Here is a 24,250-nt window from a genome sequence, read left to right on the forward strand (position 1 = left end):
AATTCTACCACTAAACCACCACTGCCCCCGTTTACAACATGCCCAGGGGAAAAAGCAAGAAGCAAAACAGTCCATTTATTTTATGTATCTACTTAAAAAATTCATACAGGTATACAGACGAATCTGGAAAAATATACACAAGGAGTCAAGAGATTGTAGTAGGCAGAGTAAGATTAGAGTTGATTTTTAATTCTGAATCTTGGCTCGTTTTCTGCACGTGCTCTTTAAGGACATGCCCTGGTGGCCCAGTAGTTAAAAGCTTGGTTGCTAACCAAAAGGTCAGCAGTTCAAATCCACCAGCCACTCCTTGGAAACCCTATGGGGCAATTCTACTATATCCTATAGGATCCTTATGAGTTGGAATCAACTTGACGGCAACAGGTTTGGTTTTTCTTTAGCAACAAGGGAAAATTATTTTAAAAATTAATGCCTCTAAAAATAATCTGATTCACATTTTATTGTATTTTAGTTAAAAATAATTCCTTCCCATTGGGTGAATTTGAATGTGCAGTGGATATGAGACGATGTGATGGAGTTACTGTTAATTTTATTGGTTTGATAATGACACTGTGGTTATGTAATAATGTCCTTATTTAAGAAAACACAGTATAGCATACACAGGTAAAGTGTCATGATGTCCAATACTTATTTTTAAATGTCAGAAAAAGAAATCTATATAAAGTGATAAAGGAAATACCTAGAATTGCTGAATCTATGTAAAGGTGTTTGTTGGACTATTATTTCAACTTTTCTATATGTTTGAAAACGTTCACAATAAAAAGTTGGAAAAATAATAAATTTGCCCTGTTTTAAAACTTCAGAGGTAAATATGTAAAAATTATGGAATAATAATATACACTAAAAAACAAGTTCCCTCATCATTTCAAAAAGACCTACTATATAACTGAGGGCAAGTAGTCTCTGTGGATCCTGGTTTTCTCAGTCATAAAAGAAGAGTGTGTTAAGGGTAAAATCACTCAATATGGTGAAGATGGAAGCTCCAGAAGTTGGTCCCTTCATGAAAACAATAACTGAGCTAGAAAGAGCAACTGGAGTCAACTATTTTGAAACTTTAGAACCTGACCTGATCCTTTTATAAAGCAGGGCAGTGCTTGATGATGCAAGAGGGTGCTGATCTTTCTTGGGTGAGCTGCATGCACCAACTGCCTACAACCCCCACTGCTCAGCTGGGTACAGTAGGATGGACGGCTACCACATTCCAGGAGCAGCTGGCTGATCCCTGGGCAGGCAGCAGGAGCCTTCTCCCCTAATGATTTGGGGTTTCACAGTTTACACAGTTGGGTGGGTCTGGAAGTGCCCTGATGCACAGACAACTGCCTTGGTTTTGTCCCTCTCACAGCAGTGGCTTCTCTCGATTGCAGCAGCTTCATGGGCCAGCGTGCCTTGTGTGTGTGTGTGTGTGTGTCTGTGAGGGAGTGAGAGAGAAATTTGTCAGGCTGCTGGCTGACCACAGAGATAATGAAACAGAAACATCAGTTATCACACATAACTGGTATGCACACTCCGCAAAAATAGTTTGGAAAAGTCATTAAACAGACAATTGCAGCCTTCATTAACCAACAAACAGCAATCACTGAGGAGTGAGTGAATCAGACTTCCAGAGCTATCACATTATAATACCCAAATGTCCAGCTGTCAACAAAAAATTGCAAAATATACAAAGAAACACGAAAGTACAGATCATGTACAGGTGAAAAAATTGATAAAAACCTCTCCTGAGGAATCGACTGTCTTAAATATGCTCATGACCTAGAGGAAACCATTGACAAAAAACTAAATAAGGAAAATGATGCATGAACAAATGAGAATATAAATATAAATAAAGAGACTGAAAATGTAAAAAGGAACCAAACAGAAATTCTAGAGCTTAAAGTACAGTAACTGAAATAAAAAATTCACTAGAGGGATTCAAGAGTAGATTAGAACAGGCAGAAGAAAAGATCAGCAAACCTGAAGATAATGTAAGCGAAACTGAGCCTTAGGTGCAGAAAGAAAAAAGAATAAAGAAAAATGAACAGAGCCTGAATGTCCTCTGGAACAGAACCAAGTGTGTTAAGTCCCAGAAGAAGACAAGAGAAAAATGGGCAGAAAAAAATTTTTGGAGAAATAACTGATGAAAACTCCCAAATCTGATGAGAGACATGAACATACACATTCATAAGGTTCAGTGAACTCCAAGCAGGGTACACTCAAAGAGATCCAAACAGACACAACATTATAGCCAAACTGTCGAAAACCAAAGACAAAAAATCTTAAAGCAGCAAGAGAAAAGCAACGTGTCACAGACAAGCGATCCTCAGTAAGATTAACAGCTGATTTCTCATATAAACCTGCTGCTGATTTCAACTCATAGTGACCACACACACACACTCACCATTGTAACTAAGCTAGTATTATTCAAATGAGATTGTTATAAGTTTAAGATGTTAATTGTAATCCCCAAGGTAACTGCAAAGATAATAACTAAAAAAAAATATACACAGGAAATAAGAGAATTGAAATGGTACACTAGAAAATTCAACTAAATATAAATTAAGGCAGTAATGGAAGAATGAAGAAGCCCTGGCGGCAAAGCCACAGAAGGTCAGCAGTTTGAACTAACCAGCTGCTCCATGGAAGAAAGATGTGACAGTCTGCTTCCATAAAGGTTAGGAAACCCTATGGGAGAATTCTACTGTTCTATCCGGTAGCTCTGAGTCAAAATCAACTTGATGGCAACAGGTTTGGTTTTGGAATGGAGGAATGAGAAAGAAAAAACATAAAAGACATACACAAACAAATAGCTAATTGGCAGAAGAAAATCTTGCTTATCAGTGATTAAGTGTAAATGGATTAAACTCTCCTATTAAAAGGCAGAGATTGGCAGACTGGATAAAAGAACATGATCCATCGCTATGTAGTCTACAAGAGATTCACTTTGGAAAAAGACACAAAGACATTAAAAATGAAAACAGTAACCAAAAGAGAGCTGGGATAGTTATATCATTGTCAGAAAAAAATAAACCTTAAATCAAAAAGGCACAAGAAAAGATGCTCAACATCATTAATCATTAGGGAAATGTAAATGAAAACCACAATGAAACACCACTTCACACCCACTAGCAGTTATCAGAAACTGTGGTGGCATAGTGGTTAAGAGCTATGGCTGCTAACCAAAGGTCAGCAGTTCGAATCCACCAGGCACTCCTTGGATAGCCTATGGTGCAGTTCTACTCTGTCCTATAAGGTCAGTATGAGTTGGAATCGGCTCAGTGGCAGTGGGTTTGGTTGGTTTTGAGAACAGTTATCATAAGAGACAAACAAGTAAGTAAGTTAATAAATGAGTACACATGTTAGTGAGGATGTGGAAAAACTGGAGCCCTCGTGCATTGCTGGTGGGAATGTAAAATGGTGCAGCCGCTGTGGAAGGCAGCGTGGCAGTTCCTCAAAAAGTTAAACATTGAATTACCTTATGATCCAATAATTCCTCTTAGGTATACACGCAAAGACTTAAAGTCGGAGACTAAAACAGATACTTGCATGCCAATGTCCACAGCAGCATTATTCACAATAGCCAAAAGATGGAAATAACCCAAGTATCCATCAACAGATGAATGAATAAACAAAATGTGTAAAAACAAACAATGGAATACCATGCATATAATAAGGAATGAAGTTTTTATCTTGATTTATTTTTGTGATTTCCTTATCTGGGTTGACATCTGATTGCTCTGTCCAGTGTTCTAGTCTTGGGTTGATATCAGATATTATTGATTTTCTAACCAGAGAACTCCCTTTAGTATTTCTTGTAGTTTTGGTTTGGTTTTTACAAATTCCCTAAACTTCCATTTATCTGGAAATGTCCTAATTTCACCTTTGTATCTGAGAGACAGTTTTGCTGGATATATGATTCTTGGCTGGCAATTTTTTTTCTTCAACGCTTTATATAAATCATCCCACTGCCTCCTTGCCTGTATGGTTTCTGCTGAGTAGTCTCAGCTTATTCTTATTGACTCTCCTTTGTAGGTGGCTTTTCGTTTATCCCTAGCTATTCTTAAAATTCTCTATCTTTGGTTTTGGCAAGTTTGATTAATATGTCTTGGTGACTTTCTTTTAAGATCTACCTTATGTGGAATCTGATGAGCACCCTGGATAGGTATCTTCTGATCTTTCACGGTATCAAGGAAGTTTTCTGCCAACAAATCTTCAACAATTCTCTCTGAATTTTCTGTTATCCCTCCCTGTTCTGGTACTCCAATCACTTGTAGGTTATTTCTCTTGATAGAGTCATACACGATTCTTTGCGTTTCTTCCTTTTTAATTCTTTTATCTGATTTTTCTTCAAGTATATTGGTGGCAAGTGCTTTACCTTCAATCTCACAAATTCTGCCTTCCACTTCCTCAATTCTGCTCCTCTTTTTATTGAGTTGTCTAATTCTATAATTTTATTGTTAATCTTCTGAATTTCTGATTGCTTTCTCTCTATAGATTCTTGTAGCTTATTAAATTTTTTCATTATGTTCTTGAATAACCTTTTTAATTTCTTCAACTGCTTTATCTGTGTGTTCCTTGGCTTGTTCTGCGTATTGCCTGATTTCCTTGCTGATCTCATTCCTGATGTCTTGAAGAATTCTGTACATTAATCTTTTGTATTCTGCATCTGGTAATTTCAGGAATGCACCTTCATCCAGAAGATCCCTTGATTCTTTGTTTTGAGAGTTTGTTGAATTAATCATGGTCTGCTTCTTTATGTGATTTGATATTGACTATTGTCTCCAAGCCTTCTATAAGTTATTGTATTAGTTTATTTTACGTTTGCTTCATGTATCCCAGCTTCTTGCTTTGTTTTGTTTTGATATGCCCAAATAGGTTGCTTGAGTGAGCTAGCTTGATTATTTTTGCCTTTGATGCTCTAACCTCCTGTCACCAGATGTCTAGAGCTGTTATCAGGTATATGAGCCTAGGAGTCCATTCACCCTTCTTGTATGGATTCATCGTAGGTGTCCAGTAGCTGGTTATCAAGTGTGTGGTACAGGCTCTGTCCTACAGTCTTAGAGGGGCAAAGGTGATTGGTGTAGGTACCGTTATCTGGTTGCAGCAAGGAGTCACACTCTGAATAAAGCAGGGGGATGACAACCATCCCCCAAGTGTCTGTAAGGAAAGCATATCCGTGTTCCCTAGAGCACACAGGTGGGTGGGTTCTGCAGACAGACTTTGGGCACCCAGTGCTTTTGGTTGTAAGGACTGGGAGGTACCCGTTATCCTTGGACCCCTGTCACAGGTGGCTGGGTGACCTGAGTGGAGCCACCAGTCCTTAGGCCCCTGGTGTGGGTGAGGACACTGTTTAATAGGCAAAGCGGTGTGAAACATCAAACACCTGCCTCTCCACTGCACAGCTGAAACAGTTACACTCTGCCAACAAGGGCCTATTCTCCTGAAATAGGCCCGCACAGGTCCATGCAGGGGGCAAAGGTATTCAAAGTCCATGGATCGTTTATGCCTGGACAGGAGTCACTTATGTCCTGAGCTCCCCAAGGTAGTGCAGCTGGCAGAGTATCTTTTTCCCCAATTGTGAATTTATTCCTTTTCCAAGGCTGGGAGAATGGCAAAGAGTACTCAGCAGGGCCTACCTCTAGCCCAGAGAAATCAACAGCCACTGAAGCCGGCTTGGGGACTGAGGGCGCGGTAAAATATACACAAGTACTTAGCTTTTGCTGAGAACGCTGTTCTTCTCTAGTTACAGAGGTGTGAATAGGGTGTGCAGCTGGCTGTTTCTCCCTGAGGAAACTGCGGCCGGAACGCCACCGTCAGCCCGTTACCGTTGCTCACAGGAATGGTGCCTGATGGTTCCTGGCAATTCATGTCTGGCAACTCCTCTCCGCTTCTGAACTGTCTCTCTCTCCCTGCCACCCAGTCCGTTTTCTAACTTTGCCTTTGATGTTCAGGACTCCTAGCTTGTCAAAAATATAATCGTTTCACTTGTTTTTCTGGGTCTTTATTGTAAGAGGGATCACTGGAAGCATCTGACTACTCTGCCATCTTGGCCCCACTTCTAGAGGAGGAACTTGGAAGAGGAGAGATGCATCTGTGTTAAGTGAAGGCAGGTGATATCAGGATGCAATGGAAGGCTTCGCAGTAGTTTTAAAGAAAGTAAAGTGGTGAAAGGTGCTGAAAGGCACGTGGCAGTACAGGCTAAAGGCAAAAGAATCTGTGCACTGACAGACTGCACAATATTCATGTTTGATTAACAATTTAATTTCAGCAAAACATTATTCCTCTACGTTAAATTGGAATTACTAGTTTGAATTGTGTTGGTTTTAGTTTCTACTTGTGTCTACAGAATGCAGATTTGGCTTGCAGTCGTAGAAGGCATGTTTTTGTCATGTAGTATTGGTGCATATTTAATTTACATTATAACAAAAAGAATTTAAGTCAATATTGGAAGTATCCAAATCTTTTTCCTTTAAAAGGTTTGCATGTTACTTAAAGTTAAGAAATGTAGCATTAAGAATTCAACATATAATTTAATTTACAAAATTTTACCTACCCATAATTTTATAGGATCTCTTCTACTGCTTAAACTAAGATTAGTGAATTTTCAATGTTGCAAACATGTAAGATGTGGTTGTGTAAAAACACACCACGTGGGTGAATATATAATTTTTAGTTTGCACCTGATCAAATCATACAGATATGCTCATACATGCACATGAGTATACAAAACAAATATTTTTCTGTCACTTTCTCAGTTGTTTCTTCAAATTGATCACTTTTCTTGATTTTTTTTTTTTAAGGAGATATTTAGTGGCTATTCTTTACCTCTTTGGGTGTTAATCCAGGCACAAGCCTTGCCACAGTTTCCCAGTTGATTGTCTGAGGGATTCCGATTAACGGATAAAGGAGCATGTCCAGCACCATTTGGTTGTTATTGTTCAGGAAATTGTTGTTTTCTGAATATCCACGACTCATTTTTTAGAACTAAAAATGAGAAGGACAAACAGATTTACATCTAAAATCCAAGTGTTTCTCAAAACATTATACAATTATAATATATAATAATTACATAATTGTTTACTTAAAACGCTGGTATAGGACATCAGGTTATAGACACCATGAAGTTATTCTAAATGTTTCTGCATGAACATTAAAAAGAAACAAAGAAAAACATTAAGCACTCTAAAATCAGCTTCCTAGTAACAGACCTACCTTGTTGATGGGCCAGTATAGTGCAGTGCTTGAGGGTGTGGACTCTGGAGGCAGCCTGCCCAGGTACGGATCCCAGTTGTACCACTTACTGTACTATCGGGTGTCCATCACTTTACCTCTGTGCCTCAATTTCCTCATCTGTAAAACACAGATCATAGTAGCTCGCTCAGGTAATTTTAAGGATATTTGCAAAGTGCTGCTTGCATAGGGTGAGAGTTTTATGTTTGTATTAGTAATATTACCATCCCAGAGATTCTCAGATTAAGGAGATTCATAAAGACAGATGTGATAGGTAACAGGAGAGATGGCAACATTCCAAGGAAGCATGCTGCCAACAAAATGAGTGGGAGTCAAGTCTACATACTAGATCACTTTCAGCAGCACGACCTAAGGCTTCAGTTGTCTCAGCTATAAAACACTAAATATATTAGCATGATCTGGCATGCAAAGGTGTTTGACAAATAATTTATTACTATATTTTTCCCTTTCTTACTTTGACCATTATTGGCACACACAAAAATATTCCAAGACTTAGTTTGATAACTGTAAAATGCTGCCTTGAGCCCAGCAAAGAATCGATTTTACAGAACTCCATTTCTTTTTAATAAGTTCTGCATCTCAAAATCAGGCAAAAGGATGGAGTGAATCCCAAAGTATTGCTCTTTCACATTTTCCTCACTCAGTTTAATGAAAATTTTGGGAAAGCAGGTTTGGAAGGGCTTGGAAGAAACTTGGAAGGACACAGACATTTCTGTTAATTTTTCTCTCTAACCCACCAGACTGCGGGCTCTCTGATGAGCTGGACCCTCTATCTCTGATTCCTCAGAAAAGTGCCCAGCACAGCAGAAACAGCCAAAAATGTTTGCTGAATTAATGAGAAAGCCACAATCCTAAAAAGATATTTAATGTATGCTTTGGAAGCCACCCCAAACTGAGGATCCACAACTCATTTAAATATTTAAGTCCCTACTTTATGCAAAGATAAATGGGGTTCATGCCCTGCTGGATTAATCAATTTAGACTGAATCAACAACAAAGCCACATTCTTGAAAGGCCTGGTTTCTCACTAGCGGACAGGGCTTTTTTGCCTAGTACCTGCAAGGCTTTTCATACTGTACAATTTGGGATGCGTGTTAGGATATGGTGCATTTTATTAACATCTGTTTAGGCCTTAGTAGAAAACAGTCTAAGATGGAATTCAGGGCAAGGACTCTAGGTGCCGATTTTTCTTCACTTCCAGAAAGATTCATTTAAAATTTCAAAAATACTTATTGAGTCCTAAAAAGTGCAGGCATCTGTTAGCCAATCAAAAATATTATGCATATCAAACACTTAGAAACTTTACGCATTTCAAATACGACACTCATAATATGCACGTTTATATCTGGACGTGGAAAAAAATTTTTTGTTGACATTTTCTTTACACAACTGAATCATAAGGAGCAGGAGAAGACTACCCTGTATTAATTTCAGTTAAATGTATGTCCAAGAAAGTGTCCTTTAGAACCTGAATGCTAAGTATGAAAGGCAGAGCTTTGATCAGGTAATCCTTAAAACAAACTCTTGAAATAGTGCGTCTCGTTCTGGAAAAAAGTAGAAAAAAATAAATAAACGCACTTCTGTCGAGTTGATCCCCACTCACAGTGACTCTACAGGACAGAGCAGAACTACCCCGTAGGGTTTCCAAGGAGCGGCTGGTGGATTCGAACTGCCCACCTTTTGGTTAGCAGCTTTTAACCACTGCGCCACCAGGGCTCCATACAAAAAACTGTATGGCAATTAAAAAGAAAAAAAGTTTGAAGCTCAGCTGGACCACATTAACACCAAATCTACTCCCATTCATTAGAAAATACCAAATTTATTAAAGCTTAATATTTTTTTTTGTTTAATGTGAAACAACGTATAAGTGACCAGAAATACAACTTCCGTGTCTAATGGACTAAAAAAACCCAACCCGGAGCCGTCGAGTGGATTTCGACTCCCAGCGACCCTAACGGACCCTTGCAAAGGCCTCCCGTCCCCTCCTCCATTCCTGCAATCTCGGCTTATTTTTCTGTGTTAACAATACCAGTCAGAGTCACCCCACACAAACAGCGGTTCCCGGCCGGCACGTGACCTCCCTTTCCCCCCAAATAGAAAAGGATTCCCCAGGCAGTGAGCGCAGGACGGGGACGAAGGGGGCAGGTCAGGGGTCGGAGGTCGCGCCCCGTCTCCCGGACTCTCCTGAGAACTGAGGCAGCTGCCGTTGCCCTCTGCCCCTCAAACCTTGGACGGAGCCCTGCATGGCGCATCCCCGGGGGCCCCAAGACCTCGAGGCGCCCCCCGCGCAGGAGCGCAAACTCTCGGGGTGCGGGGTCGTGGGCGGACGAAGGCGCCGGGCGCAGCGGGGCCAGGCTGAGGGGGGACGCTGGGCTGGGGGACTTGGCTGGGCTGGGGAGGGACGCGGGTCTGGGGGACTCGGCTGGGCTGGGGGGGACGCGGGGCTGGGGGACTCGGCTGGGCTGGGGGGGGCGCAGGGCCGGTGGGTAGGGGGGGACTCGGCTGGGCTGGGGGCGACGCGTGGCCGGTGAGTGGGGGGGACACGGGGCTGGGGGACTTGGCTGGGCTGGGGGGGGGGACACGGGGCTGGGGGACTCGGCTGGGCTGGGGGGGACGCGTGGCCGGTGGGTGGGGGGGACACGGGGCTGGGGGACTCGGCTGGGCTGGGGGGGGACGCGGGGCCGGTGGGAGGGGGATGCGGGGCTGGGGGACTCGGCTGGGCTGGGGGGACGCGTGGCCGGTGGGTGGGGGGGACACGGGGCTGGGGGACTCGGCTGGGCTGGGGGGGGACGCGGGGCCGGTGGGAGGGGGATGCGGGGCTGGGGGACTCGCCTGGGCTGGGGGAGGACGCGGGGCCGGTGTGGGGGGGACGCGGGGCTGGGGGACTTGGCTGGGCTGGGGAGGGATGCGGGTCTGGGGGACTCGGCTGGGCTGGGGAGGGACGCGGGTCTGGGGGACTCGGCTGGGCTGGGGGGGGACGCGGGGCTGGCGGGTGAGGAGACGAGGGGCCGGGGGGACGCGGGGTCGGGGGAACGCGGGGCCGGGGACGATCGGGCCTGCAGCCGGCGGAACGCGGAGCGCAGAGGGAGTCTGGGCTGCAGGACCCGGGCCCGGCGCCGGCCGGGCTGGGGGCGGCGGGAACCCCGCAGCAGTCGCGGTCCCGGCGTCTCGCTCACCTCCTCAGGCCGCGGGCCCTCGCCTCACCCCGGTCCCCCACAGCGGAGGGTACCGCCCGCACCCCACCACGACGCCGCGGCGACCAGGCCTGGCGCCTCAGACGCCCTGACACACAGCCCGCCCGCTTGATCGCCTGCTCGCTGGCGACCGCCAGCGGCCGCCCGCCCACTTCGCTCGCCAATCGCGAGCCAGCGCCGCAGCGACGCAGCCAATGAGCGACGAGCTCCTGCCGGGTGGGCGGGTGAAGCCAGGCCGCTGCGGGTGTCGCCGCGCCCTGCCCCCCAGTCCCCTCGCACCCACTTCCCGCTGGTCGCAGTGCAGCGTCCCCACCCTCGCAGCGTCTGGTCTCTTAGCAACCAGCTGCTAGCTGCCAGATCTTGGGACCAACTGGGAGTCCAGAAGAAGGGGATGGATATATGCGTGACAAAAGAAGTGGGATAAAGAACGGATGGTTTGCAGTGCAGGTCACCGTGGCGTACCTGTTTAGGTATCATGAGAATCACTGTCTTCTTCAGGAGGCCCATTAAAAAACCCGTTGCCATCCAGTCCATTCCGACTCATAGCGACCCTATAGGACAGAGTAGCACTGCCCCTTAGGGTTTCCAAGGAGTGCCTGGTGGATTCGAACAGCTGAACTTCTGTTAAGCAGCGTAGCTCTTAACCAGGGTTTCCTTTCAGGAGGTGTCTCTTAAAAAATGCCACCAGCTCTGAATTACAAATTCGGTTTTCATGGATTAATTGGTTCAGCATGGGTGTGTGATTGTGAGGAGTACTACTACTAGGAACCTAGTAAATGTATGAGGCTCAGTTTTGCAGGGTAAATACGTGTCAGTATTTTTCATTTCCACATGCGATGTATCGCTTCCAAGAACCAAAACTAAACGTTAGGATCAGAAAGCACAGGAAAGGGAAGTCCTATCCTCAGTGAACAATTACTAAAATGAGATCTGATGATTAGGCATAGATGAAGTGGCTCGTGTACAGAACGTCAGGAGACATGTTCCAATTGTATCACCTGTGGCTTTCTGCAAATCTTTTAATATTTTCGTTCCAGAAAGACATTAAAGTCAGGCAGGCTTTGCACTGCAAAGACACTACGTAAATTTTTGAAGCTGTGGACCCTCTGCATCCTCTTTGTCTCCCTTCGGTTGTGGTGGTGAGTCAGCTTAAACCAAGAGGATGAGAATAATCTATAAAGGACTGCAGAGTAATAACACAGAAGGAACCTGGGCCTAACAGACACAGACTGCCTGCCTATCTTTAGGCTTTACATGAGAGAAACATGTTTATCTTGCTTTCCTGTTTTTTTTTTTTTTCTTTGTTAGAGCAGCTTCCAATCCAGTTGTCATCCAGTCAATCCTGACTCAGGATGACCCCATGTGTGTCAGAGTAGAACCGTGCTTCATAGGTTTTCAGTGGCTGATTTTTTGGAAGTAGATCTAAGACGTCCATCTACTTCCCCTCTTTCTTTCCAAGTCTAACCCTTTTGTCTTCATAAACTCATCTATTCCTGTTTTGGTTTAGACAAAGTTGCTTTAACACCATTGCCATCAAGTCGGTTCCGATTTACAAGAATCTTATAGGACAGATTAGAACTGCCCGTGAGGTTTCAAAGGCTGTAATCTTTTAGGGAAGCAGAGTGCTACATCTTTCTGCTGCACAGCAGCTGATGGGTTCGAACCACTGAACTTTTGATTAGCAGCTGAGCGCTTAACCACTGCGCCACCAGGGCACCATACAAAAGCTGTTAACAATTAAAAAAAAAAAGTGTTCAGCCTGCAAGTCCTACATGATATTATCACGAATGGGTATGTGTGTGGCAGTTCTATGACCAGCACCGTAGAATCTTGACTGCTGACTGCTGAACAATCTTTTTCTTCTGTCCCTCAGTACCTGTGCTAGAAAGAAAAAAATGATCATTGAGTCAGTTCTGCCTCGTGGTGACCCTATATGTTGGCAGAGTAGAACTGTGCTCCGAAAAGGGTTTTCAATGGCTGTGCTCTTTTGCAAAGTAGATCAACGGGTCTTTCTTCTGAGGCATCTCTGGGCACTTAACAGTTGAAAAATTAAATATCAAATAAATGAAATCCCACACTTTTCACTTCTCTGTTCAGTTCTGACACCATATGCCCACACAGCACTTCATTCTCTGACTCTAGCTAGGTCAGATCTCACAAGTTAAAAGAACACCGTCCTCAGACCACCAAATATACAGATGTCAGCACAAGTTTGGAAGTCCTCATGACACCCTAACTTTTGGCCTATTGACTATGAATTGGGGTTTCTCACTACCCTTTCAGCATGCCAGCCACAAGCTCAGGGGCTTCCTCTGGGCTCCCTCACTTCTGACCTGCTAGTTACAAATTCAGGGTTTCCCTCTACCCTTCTACGATGACAGCTGTAAGCTCAGGAGACTCCCTGGGCTTCCTCACTTCTGACCTACTGGCTTCCACTACTCCTTTGGGTTCAATAATTCATTGGGACTCACAGAACTCACAGAAGTGCTATACCTTGATTACAGCTTTATTATAGCAAAAAAGGATACAAAGAGACACATAGGATGTCTAGGATGGTTCCTGTGTGGTTCTTCCATGTTCCAAAGGACACACTTCTTCCCATCTGCATCCATGTTCTTCACCAACCAGGAAGCCCGTGGAGCTTGTGTCCAGAGCTTTTATCAGCTTCATTAAGTGTCTTGCTGATTGGATGGATCAATCCCTCCCTGAAGTCAGCTGATAACAGGCCATGTGGTGGTCTCTTTGGTCAGGCCAGCCCCCACCCATTAGCACAAACCCTCAGGAATAGTTAACAAAGGCACCTCAATTACTCTGAAAAGTCCAAGAGTTTAGAGTTCTCTCTCAGGAACCAAGGACAAAGGCCAAATTACCAAAACCAAACCCACACCCACTGCCTTCAGGTCTATCCTGACTCATAGTGATCTTATGGGACAGAGTAGAACTGCCCCCACAAGGTTTCCAAGGCTGTAAATCTTTAGGGCAGCAGACTGCCACACCTTTCTCCCACAGAGCGGCTGGTGAGTTCACTGATGGGTTCCAACTGCTGATCTTTCGGTTACCAGCCAAGTGCTTAACCACTGTACCACCAGGGCTCAAGGCCAAATTACTCGAGGTAAAGTAATTCCTTATCCCACAGCCATTCAGGGACTCAGTAGAAACAGGTAGAGACAATTCCCCACTCTTCTAATAGACTGCTACACTAGAATATCCTTGTTTCTACAGGACACTGTTTCACCTGACCTTCTTAAGCAGGGTCCTTAGAGACAGCTTCTGATTCACCACTGTATCCTGTAACATGGTTAACAAGTGCTTATCACCCTTAACAGAAGCGTACACGTGTTGAGCCCCTGCTGTGTCCCAGGTGCTGTGCTAAGTGCTTAATCCACATTATCCTTTAGTTCTCTCAACAACTCAGTGAATTAGATAGGATCATCTCTATTTTATAGATGACGAAACGGAGGCACTGAAGTTATTTTCTACAAGGAAGGTAATTAGAAAGTGGCAGAGCTGTAATTCAAATCCAGAACTGATCCCACATTTAACATGACAAGGTGAAATATTCTGCCCTTGGCAATGTTGGATGTTGTAGATAAGCAAACCACACCAAGACCTTTTGATTTGGTGCTCACAATAATCTTTATTACCAGGCATCCAACTTAATCTTCTCATTTTCCAGTCCCTAGAAATGTATGGAAGATCTCCATCCATTTTGACCTTAATAAATTAGTAAATATTAAATGAAAAATGTAACCATTTATATTAAGAAATTTTGTTGTTTTTTTTTTAAAGCTTATTTTCATGTGCAAGTGGAAGAACAGTGAAGCATTACACACTTAATCATTAACACAGGGGTAGAGGAGTGGCTTTCCTGGTTAACTGAGGAGTTTATTGCCAGGTATCATACATGGATGAGACCAATTTTCCAAGAATATTGCCACAATACAAAAAGCACACAGAACCACACTACTGTAAGTGTAATCTGCTTTTTTCTCTGATGAGTCAGAAGACACTTAGGGATCTTCCTAAATTTTAAAGAAGTTTCTAAAATGCCTGTCTCAATTTAAGGACCTGTGAAGATCTGTGATACAATGAGAAAAATATGACGAAATAAAAGCTCATGCTGGTTTATTAATTTGCCAGCTTAATAAAGAACTATTCTCTTTTTTCTGAAATTACGCCTTTTCTACCTTCTGGCATTAAAATTCTTTCTTCATTGCTGGTTTCTCCTCCTATCCCATTGAGGAACTTGCGTTGCCCAGTTATTCCAAACTAAGGATTAGTTGTTAGAAAACAAGTATTCTTAGTAGTTAAAAAAAAAAAAAAAAGTCCAACGAAACAAAAACACCAGACATTATGCATTTTCCACAATGTAAATGTGAAACAATTGGCTATTAGAGTCTGGAAATGGCGGAAAGTTCTATGTATGGCATCCTATGGACTACACGTGAGACTCCTGCTGAGCAAGACCCTGGATGGGACACATGCATCAAAGACCACTCATCTCGCAGGAGGAGGAGGGAGGCAAAATCGAACAGAACTGGCGAGTTGGGAAACCAGGCAGAAGAGAGGGACGTGATGCCCTGAGAGTGGATGCCCACAGTAGCCTCGCCGTTAGGATGCTGAGCTTTGGGCCAGTAAGCAGAGTCGGGGGAAGCTGATCCTGGCCTCCCAGGCATTTACTTAAGACCTTCAAGGGAGGACTGTAGCAGTCACAGAATGGTGGTACCCCCGTTACTCTCAGGAGAGGTAGAAGTAAATCCTCTGTGGATTGACAATCAACGATCGTTTATTATCAAGATTAGCACCTAGGGGAAAGGCCAGACTCTGTGCGAGAGTCTGCAGAAACAGCAAACATTTTAACTTCCAGGACTGCAGGTGTTGGAGTTCTTGGAAACCTAACATGGTCTGCTTAAAGGGTCTAGTAAACTATCAGCAATGAGCAGGAGATTGAAAAAGGAAAAAGAAAGAACTTCTAGATACAATTACTGAAGTATTACTACTGAATTATAATTATTAGAATTTAAAACAAATTACTGAAATTTAAAGAAACCTCAGCGAATGAATTAACCAGCAAATCAAACACAGCTGAAGAGTAAACAGACAAAAAATTATCTAGAATGCAAGCACACAAAGAGATGGCAACTATGAGTCACAGATATGGAGAACAGAATGAAGTCTAACCTATGTCTAACTGGAGTCCCACAGACAACAGACAGAATGGAGATAACGGCTGTGTAATTGAAAGAACTGATGACATAGATGAATCCATAGATCCACAGATCTTGCAAGCAAATGTATTACAAACAGAATAAATTAAACGAAGTTACTGGGGGCAACCTAACTATCAACTCTAATCACACTATCTAAATGGCTTGTAGTCTTTTGCCTGGGACTCATTTTCCAACTGAAGCCAACTATGCTGGCTTTAAACTAAAACTTAATTATTGTGCTGAGTTATGAATGTATTGCTGAAGTTTAAAAGCAACCAAGTTTAAACTACTTGAAATTTATACTATCAAGAATATATAGTTTTTTTTTTTTTTTTACATATTTTAATCTCAGTTTATTACATATTTTAATTTCAGTCTACTAAAAGTATACGACATCATGCTTGGTTAAGCAGAGGGTCAGCAAAAAAGAGGAAGACCCTCAACAAGATGTAATGACAGTGGCTACAGCAATGGGCTCCAGCATAACAATTGTGAGGATGCTGCAGGACTGAGGAGTGTTTTGTTCTGTTGTACACAGGGTTGCTATAAGTTGGAACCACCTCAATGGCACTCAACAACTAAAATATAGCCAATGGAACATGACCCTGGTGCATTAGTTATGAATGTCTAGGGAAATACTACATACCATAGGTAGTAGTTCTGAATTTAAGCCATTTTATTTTACACTGTGCTGATGTCAATTATCATTGTTAGTGGTAATTTCATAGTGACAGCAATATTCTCTTTTCAGAGAAACCCTTTGGCATTAATCCTATTAGGAAAAGATAACTACTGTGACTTAGCCACTCATTCTTTCAATATATGATGAGTGCCTACAGTATTCCAGGTACTGTTTCAAGTGCTGAGGATACAAAAGGAGACAAAGCAATATATGCTACAGGAAAAAAGCAGGGGAGAAGGATAAGGGAACACAGAGGGAGAAGGAAGGGGCTGCAATTTAAAATAGGGTGACAGGGACAGGCTTGTGAGAGGATGACCCTTGAGCAAAAACCAGAAAGAGGTAAAGAGTGCTCCAACATAAGACAAAGTGCATGCGGAGGTCTTAAGGTGGAAACATGTCTGGAATATTCAAGTACCTGGAGGAAGTGCAGTGGGGTTCCTGTGAAGAGTGACAGGTGAACACTGTATAGGGCAGAGGCCATAGCACCTTGTAGACAGCGTAAGGACTGAGTTTTTACTGAGTTAAATGGGAGGGTCTGAGCAGAGGAGGGATATGATCCAGATTTTAAAAGGATCCCTCTGTTCCTACCTTGACAACAGACTGTAGGTATGGTGAGGTAAGGGGGAAAGCAGAGACGGGTTAGAAGGTTACTGTAATAACGCAGGCGCAGGTTAGCCTTAGATCTGGGAGGAGGCGTGGAGACGGTAAGAAGTGGTCAAATTCTGCATATATTCTTAAGTCACTATAAACAGAATTTCCTGATAGATGTGGGGTGTGAAAGAAAAAGAGGAATAGAACAGGATTCTGGAGTTTTTGACGTGAACAAGCGGAAAGATGTAGTTGCCATTTACTAATGTAGGAAAGAGAATAGGGGAGGAACAGGTTTTGAAGGCTAAGTCAGGAATTTTTTTGGCGTACGAAGTTGAGATGTCTATTAGATAGCAAGTGGAGACATCAAACTGGCAGCTGGGTATGATTCTGGAGTTCAGACATAAGATCATGGCTGGAGACATAAATTTTGGAGTCAAGAACATGGTATCTGAAGCCACCAGACTAGATGAGATCAAGAGGGTACAGAGAAGAGGTCCAAGGACTACAGCCAGGGGAGATGAGGAGAAACCAGCAATGAAAATAAGGAGAAGGTGGAGACTATGATGTCCTAGAAGACAAGGGAAAAGAAGTATCTCCAGGACAATGGAGTGATTAGCTGTGGCACCATTGGTCAAGGAGAATGAAGATTGAGAACTGTTCACTGGATAGCAGTGTGGCAGGCACCAGTGACCTCAACAAGAACTGTTGTGGGGGCAAAAGCCTGCTGATGTGGATTCAAAACACAACAAGGGGAGGGAGACTGGCAGCACTACGGCCAACTCTCCCAAGGATGTTATAAAACATGGCTGCGATCACCAGTTTGGCTTCCAGTTAAATAAAGGAGATTGACTACTCACCTTTATCTCCTCCCCCCTCAAAATGACAACAAAAGAGTAAGAGGTATTAAACAAGGATAAAGAATGGAAGACAAGATAATAGATGAGACTTTTCGAGGTAAGAAAGCAAGTGGACATAAGGCAGCTGACTTAGTAGAGCACATGATATTACATCTAGGACAGGGCTTCTTTTGTTTGAAGATCAATTATTTTTTATTGTGCTTTAAGTGAAAGTTTACAGCTCAAAGTTAGTTTCTCATACACAAATTTATACACACATTGTTATGTGACCCCAGTTGCTCTCCCTATGCCAGCTCACTCTTTTCCACCCCAGACTTCCCGTGTCCGTTCAACCCATTTCTGTCCCTTTCTGCCTTCTGATCTTGCCTCCAGGCAGGAGTTGCCCATTTAGTCTCATGTATCTACTTGAACTAAGAAGCACACTCTTCACGAGTATCATTTTATGTCTTACAGTCTAGTCTAATCTTTGTCTGAAGAGTTGGCCTCGGGAATGGTTTTAGTTCTGGGTTAACAGAGAGTCCAGAAGCCATGTCTTCTGGGGTCCCTCCAGTCTCAGTCAGGCCATTAAGTCTGGTCTTTTAACTAGAATTTGAGGTCTGGATCCCACTTTTTTCCCGCCCCATCAGGTACTCTCTGTTGTATTCCCTGTCAGGATGGTCATTGGTGGTAGCTGGGTACCATCTGGTTCTTCTGGTCTCAAGCTTTTGGAGTCTCTGGTTTATGTGGCCCCTTTTGTTTCTTGGCCTAGTATTTTCCTTGTGCCTTTGGTGTTCTTCATTCTCCTTTACTCTGGGTAGGTTGGGACCAACTGATGCATCTTAGATGGCTGCTTGCTAGCTTTTAAGACCTCAGATGCCACTCACCAAAGTGGGATGCAAAACATTTTCTTAATAAACTTTGTTATGCCAATTGACCTAGATGTCCCCTGAAACCATGGTCCCCAGACCCCTGCCCCTGCTACTCTGTCCCTCAAAGTGTTTGCTTGTATTCAGGAAACTTCTTAGCTTTTGGTTTAGTCCAGTTGTGCTGACTTCCCCTGTATTGTGTGATGTCCTTCCCTTCACCTAAAAGAATTCTTTAAAGACAAGAATTCTGACAACAACCAAGCCTGTTTACACTGCACAACTCCTGAAAGACTCGTCATTTGAAAGCACCACTCCTTGAAGTCTGGTACAGTACACAGAAACCAGGGAAATGAAAAGACATGGCAGTATCAGTCCAGGAGAACCAGAAAGCTGTGTAATACACGAACAATAAGAAGGGGGAACAACATTTACATGGCTACAATCATGCAAACGTTTTCACTGACACATTGACACAGCTAAAAGTAAACTATCACTGGGAAGATGGGGTGAGGGGCAGTGTGGATTATGGCAGCCAAATCCTCCACAGGGTGGGGTGGAGAGTTAACGGATACCCTCTAAAATAGGTCAATCAAGAAATAGCAGGGTGAACACATTATTTAGAAATAAGATGCTAAAAATAGGAGAAATAGCAAAAAAGTTAAATATGGCTGCTCCTGGAATCAGGACTTGGGAGTGAGATGGGGCTGCTGTAACTCCTTATATGCCTTTTACCACAATTTTATTTTTTAATCATGTTATTATATTCGTATGACAGTTAAAAACATAAATGGACAGGGGGATAAATATATATGGAAAGTAAGGATAAATAACTGGAAAAGTTACTTGTTCAACTAGGCAAAAAAAAAAAAGGTAACCATATGTGCTTGCTTTATTATACTACGTATAATAAAAAAGTAACCATACCAAGCAATACCAACACTGGTGGGGGAAAACGGGCAACAGGGGGAAGTGTCTGCGGGAGAAACCAGGAGGATGACGGCAGGCCAACATTCTTAGGTTGTTCCAAGACTCCAATACTGATAAACTTAAACAGTGCTAAGAAAAACTAAACCTAACTATAGGTTAGAAGTAACCGCTACAAGAACAAAAGTAGGTTACAGATCTTCTAAACCTGCAGAAGAAAACACAATCTATGCAGCAGAAAGTAGACAGTAAAAGAGGAACTGGACACATGGTAGTAAGAGAGAAGTATATGAAGTAACTATTGATAAAACCATGGGAAACTATCAACAACTGGAGCTTCTTAATATATTCCTCTTTAAAACTGAGACCAAAGAGACAAAAATTAGCAAATATAAAGACGACTGGAAAAACATGAAGTTCGTTCTAACAGTGCTGAGAGGAACACCAACTTCCACTCCTTGTTTCCACGTCTCAGCACTTCCCTACAGCAACACTCCTGCGGCCTCTCTCCCCCTCACCAACTGTTTCTTGGCGGAGGTGTGACTCAGCTGACCAGTGAGTCTGGAAGAAGAAACTGTACACACGCATCCCTGTGCCACTCTCTCATCGACCTGCGTACCTGCAGTGAAGGTGCTGTGCTCTTTTCCGGCCTTTCTGTAAGTCTGGTGGGTCTCTCTGCCTGAGGCTGGATGAAGAGTCCAATTCAGGGAAATATTAGCAAACCCTACGCCATGCCTTCTCAGCTTTAACACCAACAAAGCTCACGACTAACAAGCCATACCTGCCTGCTCAAAGCCTGGCACCAGCTGTTTTGTCACTTATTCTTAAACATAAGCAGGCAACCAAAGTTGAGGAGAGACCCAAGGAAAGAAAGCCTTCATCATGAAAGACGGAGATAAAGAAAACATAATGAAAGGGGAGCAGGGAAGCTATGTAAGAAAATTTTAAAACAACAATTTACCATTGTTAATACCCTCAGAAAGATAAGGGAAGATATTGATTTTATTAGACTAGAAAAAGATGCTATTAAAAAGTAACGTTTAGAGGAAAAGAATCAAATCAAGAAGTTTCCGGAATTGCAAAATACAAGTTTGAAAATTGAAATGGCTTATTAAGTGCTCAGCACAACGTATGAAAATATACCCACACCGAGGCACTTTGTGAGATTTATGAATGAAGTCAAAGAAGATCCTATAAGCTTCCAGAGAGAAGAAAACAAACAACGCAGGTCTCGTACAAAGCATCAATAATCCTAATGGCTGCAGCCTCCTCAGCAGTGACTATGGAAGACGACAACGGAGAAATCCCTTCCAATTTATAAAGAAAAACAATGGCCAACTTAGAACTCAAACTGTCGCTCAAACTGAGAGTAGAAGTAAAGATACTTTCAGACATTCAAGGTCTCACACTTCACGTCTCATGCAGTCTTCTCAGGAAGCTCCTGCAAGACGGTCCATTTCTGCTGTTGCTGTTGGCTGCTGTTGGCCCTGACCCACGGCGACCCCACGCACAACAGAAGGACGTGCTGCCTGCTCCGGCGCCATCTCCACGACTGGTTGTGGACCGGACCACTGTGACCCACAGGGTTTCCACTGGCTGATTTTCAGAAGCAGGCTGCCAGACCTTCCTTCTTGGTTTGTTCTAGTGTGGACGCGCTGCTGAAACCTGTTAGGCATCACAGAAACACATAAGCCTTCAATGACAGGTGGGTGGCAGCTGTTCGTGAGGTGTGCTGGCCAGGTGGGACCTGGGTCTCTCACGGAAGGTAGGAATTCCATCAATGCTCTGCCAATGCCTTGCTCTGTTTCTATGAAGAAGTAAAACAAGAGAGAGGCAGGTATGGGGTATGGAAACAAGAAAGATCATAGCAATTCTCAGGGGGGGAAGAAAAAGAGAACCCAGGGTAACAGCTGTGTAGAAGATAAAGCAATCAGTTTAGACCTGACTCAAGTCATCCTGAAGGCTTTCTTCAACACAATGCCGTCTGCAGCTGCGCCCTTTTTAACCTGACGATGACTGGGTGAGCTTGGCCCGGACTATCTGTACTGGGGTTGCTGATGAAGTTCTTACTCTTTCCTTCAAGCCCTGCTCTCTGGATCATTCCAGGACACACAAGTATTCCGCTTTCATCTACTTTTGAGAGCCCTCTGACCAGGCAGATACCCAATTCTAGGAGCTGGCACACCTTTCAAAATGCACTGACTGTGGCTAACCACATTTCCCAAGGTTCACTGGATGACTTTCTCAGAAGCAGCTCTTGTACATTCTAAGAGAGTGGTCTCTGAGGCCAGCCTACGACCCTGAGCCGCTTCTCAGGTTATCTCCTGAGACACCTCATCAAACAGCAACAACTCTGCTCTTCTGAACACAGCTAGGTTTCTCCAAGCTACATTGTTTTAAAATTAATCACATTCCATACTCACTTATATGTATATATATGATAAAATTATTTTAATAAAAATAATATCAAGTAGGAATGAAAGTGTAGTTCAGGATCAGAAAATGTTATTCACCACAGTAATGTGACTAAAGGTGAAAAATCAAAAGATCAAAACAAATGTAGATTTAAATTAGCAGTAAAAGCAAATGCATTTTGATAAAAACTTACAGCAAACATCACATTTAATAGGGAAACTAACTCTGAGGCAGAAATAAGATGTCTGCTATCATAGCTACTACCAAATATAGACAGATGGCCTCGCCAAAGCAGTGAAAAGGAATGAGAGGTACAAGGACTGAAAAGGAAGAGTTAACAATGTCATTATCTGCAAGACAGGATCACTGATGCAGGCAACCTGAGAGAATCAATAATATTATAACTAAGCAATCATCCAAGCTGCAACTACAAGGTCAGCACCCCAAATTCAATGTATTTCTGTACACCAGAAATAACAGGAGAACATTTTTAATGGCAGCAAAAATTATAAAGTACCCAGGGGGTAGCCTAAAAAAATACACAAGATGTCTTGAATAAATGAAGAGAAAAATGATGTTCGTGGATGGTTTGACCTTGCAAATACGTGAACCGCCTCTAACTTAATCTATAGATTCAATCCAATTCCAATCAAAATCTCAGCACCCTGTTTTAGAGAACTTGATAAATACTAAATTTTACACAGAAGGAAAAAAAAAAAACTACAAATAGCCAATTTTAACAAGGTGGACAAAGAGGGGTCATTCGCCTATTAGAGTTGAGACACATGACAAAGTTGTATTAATTAAAAGTGTACTGAGAAAGGAACTGACATATATCAATGGAATAAAACAGAAGGCCTCAGTTTCCCACTTAGGGAACTTGGCATATAACGAAACAGGGAAAGTACGGACTGTTTGGTAGATGCTGTTAGGAACACAGACTGCAACCCTACTCTGTACGACCCGTAGACATTCACACTCACAAGACCCAAAAGGCTGTACCTTGGCACCAAGTTCTCTTCGCTTGGCAGAGGACCCATCACAGTAAACTTGGCACAGAGAGAGTCTTCCTTGGGTAAGCCTCAGGTGCCACCAGAACCAGCATCTTGTAGAACTCATCAAAGTAGGGTGCAAGTCCCCACAACAAGGAACAAGCTGTTACTCAAAGTCGTACCTTACTCAGAGCAGTCTAAAAGCCTGTGTTTTTTCTTTTATAATTAAAAAAAAAATTGTAGCCTGGTAAACACCCGACGTTCCACATTTACCTTAACTCAGTAGATTTCCAAGGACAAGGTAAACCCAGTATCATTTTTCCCAAAGACAAAGAGAAGGGTTTATTAACCTCTTCCCCTTCGTGACTAAATGGAAAAAAACAAGTTGCATTCATACTTCATTCCATACCCAAACGTTAATTTCATTAAATTAAAGAACTGTAAATGGCAAAACATAACTGATAGAAGAACAAGACCTAAAAAGCACAAACAATTAGGGAGAAAATTAAAAGATTTCTATTCCTTGAAGGACACCAAAGACAAGAATTAACATATGACAAGATTAAAGTTTTCCAGTATCTGAATCTGACAAGGGAATAATATTTAGAATATTAAAAAATTTCTTGTACTGAAATCAGGAAGAAAGAAAAACCCAATAGAATAACGGGAAAATTACAAGCAGAATGAAAAACCAGAATGACTGATAAGCATATACTTAATCCCACTAATATTCAGATAATACAAATTAAGACAAAATACAATTTCACACACATAAGATTAGTGAAAATCAGAGAGTGTCAAGTGCTGGTGCTGCTGAAGACATAGAGAAAAGGAAACCCTCACGACCTGCTGGTGGAAGTGTAAACTGTACAATCATTCCTGAGAACAATACAGCAGCACCTATCGAAATTAAACTTACATAAATCCCTAACCTCAGCCATTCTACTCTAGAGCATCTGGGCCATAGAAACCACAGGACACATTCCTAGGAAGACAGGTACAAACCTACGGAAGTGGGAACCACCTAAGTAGTTGTGGCTAGACGAAAAGATAAGCTTACGTAAACACAAAGGAAAGTAATGTGCACCAGTCAGAAGCATGTTATACAAAGTAATACGAACAGGTCTTGAAAACCTAACTTTATGAAAGTTAGAAGCAGAATGAGAATTACATGAAAATACGATTTGTAAAACTTTAAAACTTGTATAAAATATATGTTTTATGTATTTCAAGAAAATAATACCCAAAATATGGAAGATGGCTTAGAAGGACAAACACTGAATACGGTGTGGAAT

General features: G+C 42.6%; 1 protein-coding gene across 5 annotated transcripts in view; it reads right to left on the bottom strand.

Moving 5' to 3' along the window:
* SANBR (SANT and BTB domain regulator of CSR) overlaps positions 1–10,525 on the bottom strand; it is a 65,639-nt gene extending 55,114 nt beyond the window's left edge. For all 5 annotated transcript variants that reach the window (XR_010319463.1, XM_064276996.1, XM_064276997.1 and 2 more), the window contains exons 1-3: positions 10,422–10,525; positions 7,207–7,344; positions 6,820–6,978 (exon numbers count right to left, since the gene is read on the bottom strand). Coding sequence is in view for 4 of the 5 variants with exons in the window: in XM_064276996.1 (XP_064133066.1) it covers positions 6,820–6,969 (150 nt within the window). In the remaining variant the exon portion in view is untranslated. The remainder of the gene's footprint in view (positions 1–6,819; positions 6,979–7,206; positions 7,345–10,421) is intronic.
* Positions 10,526–24,250: the final 13,725 nt, after the last annotated feature.

Source organism: Loxodonta africana, chromosome 26, assembly GCF_030014295.1.
Source record: "Loxodonta africana isolate mLoxAfr1 chromosome 26, mLoxAfr1.hap2, whole genome shotgun sequence".
Taxonomy (NCBI): domain Eukaryota; kingdom Metazoa; phylum Chordata; class Mammalia; order Proboscidea; family Elephantidae; genus Loxodonta; species Loxodonta africana.